The sequence below is a fragment of the Esox lucius genome, chromosome 11, assembly GCF_011004845.1.
Source record: "Esox lucius isolate fEsoLuc1 chromosome 11, fEsoLuc1.pri, whole genome shotgun sequence".
Taxonomy (NCBI): Eukaryota; Metazoa; Chordata; class Actinopteri; order Esociformes; family Esocidae; genus Esox; species Esox lucius.
In genome coordinates this window covers 45,436,014-45,444,572 of record NC_047579.1, presented here as the reverse complement: position 1 = coordinate 45,444,572, position 8,559 = coordinate 45,436,014, and the positions used below count along the sequence as shown (strand labels likewise).

The 8,559-nt window shown below is 38.8% G+C and overlaps 1 protein-coding gene across 1 annotated transcript; it reads right to left on the bottom strand.

The window, feature by feature from the left end:
- Window positions 1–4,835: 4,835 nt before the first annotated feature.
- On the bottom strand, window positions 4,836–8,413 carry LOC117595144. Its single transcript, XM_034294937.1, has 4 exons — window positions 8,211–8,413; window positions 7,762–7,821; window positions 7,624–7,681; window positions 4,836–7,318 (listed from the first exon to the last, which is right to left on the bottom strand). Exons 1-4 carry the CDS (start codon window positions 8,291–8,293, stop codon window positions 5,054–5,056), a joined length of 2,466 nt encoding a protein of 821 aa, XP_034150828.1. The 5' UTR covers window positions 8,294–8,413; the 3' UTR covers window positions 4,836–5,053.
- Window positions 8,414–8,559: the final 146 nt, after the last annotated feature.

The following is an 8,559-nucleotide window of genomic DNA, read 5'->3' as shown; positions in this document are numbered from 1 at the left end:
CGACACGCCGGCATCAATGACACAAAAGGTTCAATGCCTGAAATGCTAAAATATCCTCTCTGCACACCAGTCTCTCTTGCTTGTCAACTTTCTTTTCTTAACATTATTTGACAATACTGTCTTAACATCATTCCCTAATGATAACCTAAGTACTGACTCTCAATTAACCTTTCTCTGAAACTGTCTGCCTCCCAGACTCCTAATAAAACCTAATGAGCCAATATGAATTCCTTGTACAGTTCAGTGCATTGCATTGGGGGTTTAAAGAGGGGGTAGAAAATGTAGTTCAGCTGGATGTAGCACACAGTGCCCCCTGATTTTACATTATATTTTTAACTTTACCAACTCCTGAGTATTTCGTACAATACGTTCACTGCATCACTGAATAGTTTTTCCGCAAAAAGTATCCCCTGTACATTACAGTGGGTGGATGGAAAATATAGTGTGGTTGGAATTATAATACAATCCCTCTCAAAAGCTAATTTGCACAAACAAATTAACAACAATAATGACATCAAAATAGGATTTCTTTAATATTAGATATGTTCTCTACATAACTTATTTAAGCTCTTTGTCAGTGTACTCCACCTATTGAAATAGAAATTCGGCTGCATTTTTATTTTTCCTCACATAGACCTTTATTTTGAAGGCAAAATACAAAAACTGGAGGTCTTATTGTTGCTGCCAAATCTATAATGTAACCAGCATGACGCTATTCGATTGTAGCCAATTGTAGCTAGCTTGCTTCTCACCTTTGGTTGTCACTCAGGTGATGGCTACCTTCTTTATATCAATGTCACAACCACATAACTGACAGTTAACACAAATGTCCATGTGCACAGACACAGCCTGCTATGCTAGCTCTGACCTCACTCACTAGCTTGATAGTCCAAATGTTAGGTGCAGGATGTTGCTGCTCTGCTCTGATATTGGTGCAACGGTAAACTGTGCTCAGCCTGGAATTTTTTTTTTCTCTCTGACGGCAAGTCACATTTTAGAAGCAGGAGGCTGCCACTGTAATGAGAGTGAAACACTGCTAGCAAAGAACACTTTCTTCTTGCATGAAACCTTTTAAATAATTATAATAATTTAAACTTATATAGCGCTTTTCTAGGCTCTCAAAGCGCTTCACAGTGTGAACACAGGGTAAAATCACTATAATAGGTACAAATAAAAAGTAAAATAAACGACAAGTTGGTGGTTAAGAACTAGGGAACCATGAGATGGAGAGAAGGGGAGAGAAGGTAACTGCTGAACACAAGTTTGAAAAGGTGGGTTTTAAGGGCCTGTTTGAAGGATGGCAGGGTGTTTGCCTGATGGATGTGGTTGGCGAGAGTGTTCCAGAGTGGGAGTGCAGCAGCTGAAAAGGCCCTGTCGCCCCAGGTCTGGAGCTTGGTCCTGGTGGTTTTGAGAGTGGTTGTGTCCGCAGACCTGAGGCATCGGATAGGGGTGTGGCGGACAAAGAGGTCAGAGAGGTAGGGATGGGCCAGGTTATTTATGACTTTGTAGGTGGTGAGCAGTATTTAAAAATGATCCTATATTTGAACGGAAGCCAGTGGAGGTTGTGGAGAACAGGGGTAATGTGATCTTGGTGATGGGTGGAGGTTTGCATTCTGGACATATTGAAGTTTTACAGTCCTTTATTCTAAAAGAAAATAAGCTATTCCACAATTGAGGGGCTTTGATAGAGTGCTCTGCCCTTCGCCTCGGGGCTGTATCTAAGTACAGTAAGCCTTGGAAGCAGAGCGCCCTCTCTGGGTTTTACAGAACAAGCATGTCTATCAGAGGGAGCAAGGCTGTGTATGGCCTTAAAGGTTAAGAGTAAGATCTTCAAATCAGGGTGGTACTTCTTAGGCTGTCAATGTAGTGTAGATAAGACAGGAGTGATGTGAGTGTTGGATAAAATCTGTGGTGCAGTGTTCTCTCCAAGTTGCACTCTTATTAATAATGGGGTCTGAATAGCTGAGGAGGGCATTCCCGTAGTCTAACCCAGATAAGGAGAACATGCATAAAACAGTTTTTCTGCGTTAAGTGTCTAGTTCTGGAAACGTTCTTCACATTAAAGTATGCAGTTTTGTAAATATACTGTATTTTAAATTGTCATTAAAAATTAGGTTAGCCTCACAACAACAAGGCCGCCATTCATTTGTTATTTGAATGATACTTTGTAAAAAAAAAGTACTCAGTCATTTCTGTTCTGTCTGAGTTTAAAAGCTGTTTTGTCTGTTTTTAAAGATTAGTACAACTTATTGCTTATTGCATCCTAAAAACAAAAGTAGTATTTTATCACTATTTTTCTTGATTTGACTCTATCAGCCATTGAATCTATGGATGTTCCACAAGCACAGAATATTTTCTGTGTGAATTATTGATATTAATGATGTAGCACTTTCTGCAGGTAATTGCTCCCTTGTCCACATTCATGTCAACAACACTACTGTTCAATTAAACTCCAGTGGGCAGAATCTATATAATAAGAAATACCATCTCTTCATGCTTTCTATATTTTCACTTTCAGTCACACAGTAGATTATTTTTCAAGCCCTAATGTCATGCACAATGTGAGCAACTATCACAAAAACAGTCTTTCCCCTTTAATGCCTGTGTATATTTCAAATGTACAAAAAAAGAATACCACTGTGTTATTTGTTCTACACAATTGTGATCTGTGTTGTGGACAATTATGACATTGCATGTGTGAAAACAACAAAGTCTGGATGCTGACAGGCAGTCAGAGGTGCTTTAACGTTATTTTTATATCATGGATTTCAATTCTACTCATAAAATGTGTACATGTAAATATTTCTGTGGATTGAGTGCCGAACTCAATCCACAGAGGGCAGGGTGCAGAGGTAAGCAACCCAACTGGTTTTATATAAGGCCTAGACTCAATATATCAAAAGAGCAGCGAATCCCATCTTGGATGTCTGTGGAATGAATTTGAAACGCTTAGCATTTCTGTATGTTTTAATGTTTTACATACCACACAAATTAATATGGTGGTGACATATTTTAGGAACCATTACTGGATGGTAGCTTGAAAACAACTACAACCCTGTTTCCCAAAAGTTGGGAAGCAGTGTAAAATGCTAATCAAAACAGAATGCAATGATGTGCAAATCAATAAATCTCTACATGTAATTGAAAATAGTACAAAGACAACATATCAAATGTTGATATTGAGAAATGTTATACGCCCATTTTGAATTACATGCCAGCAACACCTTTCAAAATAGTTAAAGGAGCATGTTTACTATTGTGTTGCATCTCTTCTTTTAACAACACTGTAAGCGTTTGGGAACTGAGGCCAATTGCTGTAGTTTTGAAAGTGAAGTGTTTTCCCATTCTTGCTTGATACAGGATTTCAGTATTTCAGGGTCTCCATTGTCGTTTTTTTTATTTCATAATGTGCCTTATGAAAAGGCAGGCCAATTTAGCACTCAGATTTTACTATGGGGCCGTACTGTTGTAATACATGCAGAATGTGGTTTGCTAAAATAAGCAAGGCCTTCCCTGAAAAAGACTTCTGGATGGCAGCATATGTTGCTCCAAAACCTGTATATATTGTTCAGCATTAATGGTGCCTTCACAGATGTGCAAGTCACCCATGCCATGTGCACTAATGCACCCCCATACCATCACGCATGTTGGCTTTTAAATTGTGCGATAACAAGCCAAATTATCCCAATCCTTTTTAGCCCAGAGCCCATGATTCCCAAAAATAATTACACATTTTGATTTGTCAGACCATAGAACAGTTTTCAACTTTGCCTCAGTCCATCTTAAATGAGCTTGGGACTTTATAGCTCTATGAAAGTGTAGCAAATGTAATCTAATTCATTGGCTACTATGATGGTAATTCCATCAATAGGAACTCTTAAAGGAGTAAGTACAGAGACAAAATCCTCTTGGCACAATTAGCAGTTTATTTGCAAATAGAGAGATGTGTATTTATTTCAGTATTTATTACAGTTAAAAGGGTGTGGTAAGATACTGCCCAGCTGTCCTTTGTCAATAAAACACATTCCCTTTGTTCTGTCAATACCTAGGTTTTAACTAAGGGGCAGGCTGTCCTCCCCATTAAACCAAGGAACTGTGGATAATCTTTTCAACTCTGAAAAGGAAACACAGCATCTGGACAAAGGATAGATATACTGATGGTTTAAACAGATAGACAGATTGGTGGAGAACCCAGTGTTCTACTGATACCATTCAATGATGACCATAAACAAATACCACCCACATGGAAAGAACCTATATGAGGATATATGCGCATATATGTAACCTATATGCAGTCTATATGCACATATATGCTGCATATATACAGCATATATGCACATATATGATAATATATATGCTGCATATATGCGTGTATATGCCACATATAGGCAAAATTGAGGTGCATATATGTGCATATACAGGCCATATAGGTCTCCTGTATTGCTTCTTTATATCCACATATAAGCCCTATATGTACATACAAGATACGTCTCCTAGCTCATGGCAAGATCTGGTCATTTTGTAGCTCATATCTCACTTTGGAAACTGTCATACATGATGCCTAGCTCATATTTTCTATTATCAAGGCAATAACTAAGAAATAACTAAAAAAAATTATGCAAGAACTTATGTATGTGCGAACATGTGAAATGGGTATCACATCTAATTGGCATGTTATGGAATTTAACTATGGCACTTAAGTGAGAGGAGATGGAAAGCTATGATGTCTACACGTTTTCCTGAAACATTTACAAGGTCAATTCTTTCTTGTATGAAAATAGTGGAAAAGAAGGAAATGTATTACAAAATGGTTTGTGTTTTTTTTATTTTTGTCAATCAAGCCCTTTTTCCAATTTCAAGTCACTTCCAGATTCACATTACAGCTCATACACATCCAAACATTCACCGTTACATCCACCAAATGCAATGTTTTCTGTATTAATGCATTTTCCAGAATATGGCTGAAAGGTCATTACAGTCTGAATGTAGCAAAAAAACTAACAAAAGAAAAGTACATAGAACATACATTCAGGTAATCATCATCATCCCACATCTATCTGAGCATTTCACTGTGGTTAATGAATTTGAAGACAATGTCAACATTTCTGTTCACAGTTTTAACAAACAGACACTTTTCTTTTATCTGAGATGCTTGTATAGCAACTAAAGGCTCCAGACATTTCCCTACAGGGATGAAATAACAAGGATTCTTAAATTGACCGCAGATGTCCTGTTTCACTTTTTGGTAGTACTTCCCCACTGCATAACATGTCTCCCCCTGCCCCAGATCACAGACAATAAATGTCTTCACAGAGAAAATACTTTCCTCTCGATCAGAAAGAATGACAGTGTACGAGTTTCTCCGAAAAGTACGCGAGTAGTTTTGTGAATGAACTATTTCAAGATTAACCACTACTCTGCAAAAATACTTCACAGTGACTCTATTTTCAAGGTTGCTGATGCTGTTCAAGGCCAGAAAATCATCATTTCTGATCATACAAATTTTAGGCCTACCCAGAGATGTAACACCATGACAGCGACTTACTTCCTGCACCATTTTTTTCTCAACTGAAAAAGACTCTAAGAGAGCGAAGTAATCATCAGAAGCTGCCACCATGGTTTTTTGGGAAAATGATGGAAATGCAACCTGTAGCCAAACTGTTTTCATTATCTGCAGAGAAACTCCCTGGCTGCTCTTTATCATATCTAAAATGATCCCATTGTATGACTCAAACACAAATGCAGACTGTGCCCAGAGGGGACCCCAGTTCCTCACAGTATTGGGCAGATGAAGGCACAAATGTACATTGAAAGTGACATTATTGATCCCATAAAGGGTCTCCATTTCCTGAACAAACTCTGTTAGCAACCCCTCAGATTCTGATATGTGCAGTGGTGATATATTCTCACCGAGTAGAAGAGAAACCCCCTTTACCAACTTAAACCAGTGCTTTAGATATTTTTCAGGTAAGACCCCTTTCAATGTTGGTATGCTGTAATAAAACAACCACATGTTCCACTCGTGTGCCTTCCAGAACTTTTTCTCTTTCACTGAGCGGGGGACACGGGAAACATTACAGGGGGGTTTAATAGAAGTTAAAATGTCATCAATCTGTTCTGTTGAGTGTCCGATATACCATGGCGATTGGTTGTTTTCAGAATGAAACCACAGCGTGGTGATGCTTCTTGCTACACCCAGCAGCACACTGTGCTTATAATCTGGAACACAGCCATCAATGATATTAAAATCAGGTAGACAAGACAAAATACTAGGCCCTTTCACTCCCTTAGTGGGGTTTCCAGCAAGAGCCTCTTCCACCAGATCATCAGTCTGGGAGGGATTCCTCAACTCTGCTTTTTCATAGGGATAAGCCCTTACACGCCCCCTGCATTTTAGCACACTTGTTCCTTTCTGCATACAAAAAGAACACCCAAACTCACCATTAAACTGTTTAAAGTTCTGAATCAGTGGCCGAGCAACTGAATCTGCCACCATGGTAGTAAGCAGTACTTTACTTGTGACAATTTCCCCACTTTCCCTTTCCCATATAAGACCATTAGAGTACAACTCTATGCATTCATCGACAAATGGTTTCATGTAAGTGTTCATATTTGGTTTGTTTTGACCAAACCACAGGCCACAAAGCATAACATGTTTTGCACGTAGCTGTATTGGCAGTTCATTAATAGTACACAAAATTGGCCACAAACTTTTTGTGTTTGATTTGTGCACTGGCACTCCATCACAGTTGAAAGTCAGTGATATGCTGTCTGGTGATGCAAGGGGTGATAGTTTTTTGTATAAATGTCCATCATGTATATCTTTGATGGAGGCATCCTTCTTCTCAAAGCGGTGTTTCAGGTGTTTCCCTAATTGGTGGTCCTCAAGCAGTTTTTTAATTTGGTATTTTAGTGGCAAGTACAAAAAACACTGGTCTTTTTGTGCATGCGCTTTTGATGTGTCCTGGTCACAGACTGGGCACTTGACATTAAAGGGACCTTCCTGCATGCTTACCTTGCAACTCTTGCACACATAATGTACTTCTAATATGTCTTTCACTGAATCAAATGCTTTGTAGAAAAGGTACTTTGAGCCACTAACCAATTCCCCACCAGGACCAGCAATAAAGTTGATAAGATGCATGATGTCCTCCAAGGCTCTATTTGTTAATCCATGTTTGAGTTTTAATGCCAGCAGCAGGAGGTCCACCTGTTCTTTTGTTGGTTTCTGGTCTAAAGTTGGACTTGTGGGGTCTTCTAGGTGTTCCTCTACTGGCTCCCCAGGTGAAGAGCTAGGGCCAGGTATGGGTTGGTTCATCTGTGAATTTAAAACATTGGATTAGCAATCCCAAATTTGCACAGACTCATACAAATGTACCATTTCATGTGGTTGGTAACCACTTGCATTTGAAGGCTCAAGTGTCTTTGTTTATTTTTTTCTCCAAATTAATTTTATGCCCCCTTTTGTCCACATGTATATTTTTCTGACACTTTAAGCAACATCAGGAAGAATTGGGTTGTGGAATTATCTATGATGATTTACATTAACTAGTGTGCATGCACATGCACGAACAAAACAAAAAACACCTAACTTTAATATTTTTGCCATTTTTAGCCACTTACTGTGTCATCAGAAGCAGTAGACACCGGGTCGTCTTGATTGTCCTCTTGGGTGAGATACCTAAAATAAAAATAATTCAGCAAGAAATATGTAGGTTTTTTAATTTGGTATTTAATTTGGTGTGCGTGTTTTCTACTTACTGAGTTGTAGAAGAAGAGGCCACAGCTTCTTCATCATCACCCATATCTTCAGAAATGTCCCTAATAAAAATGTTGTGGTAATGTTAAAACACTTCATGCATCACTCAATATAATAGGATTGATATGACTGATTGATTAAGTCCAAGCAGGTAAATTCCATTCATGAGGTGAAACCTTTAAGACTGTAGATTCAAAACACACAAAGTGAAATATTTTCCTGGCTAGAGTTCCAACTTGAACAGTTTTCTTTATTTATTTACTTTGGACATGGAAAGGTACAGTGGACATGGAAAGATACATTTTACCTTTATACAAACATACTTAACATACATTAAGGGGAATTATGCCACATGCGTTTACATGGTATAGGAAATTATCTGTAGCTGGTAGCTTTGTTAGCTGGCTAATTTAGCTAGCTAGCTTCTAGTACGTTTTGTTACAAGACTTACTTTCGTTTACGTCTTCTCTTTGTTCTTTCTGGAACGGGTGCTTCGTCGTCAACGAGGTACCTTTTGTAACGTACTGGATCCATATCTATTGCTTTTCTTTAATTGCGTCTAAATTGCATTTCTCCACTCTGCTGCCACCGATCAGCCGCTACAGCGTCGCGTAGTTGATGACGCCATCCGCATGCGGCCCAGCACACTATCTTTCGCGCCGAAAGATAACGGCTGGGCGTAAAAATGGCGATATCAGCGTTGGAGATCCGCTATGTCCTACTTGAATGGACTGAGGGTGAGGATAGAGGGGCCCATAGTATTTTGGCTCTCGACTGTGTCCGGAATTTTTCAGTAAAAA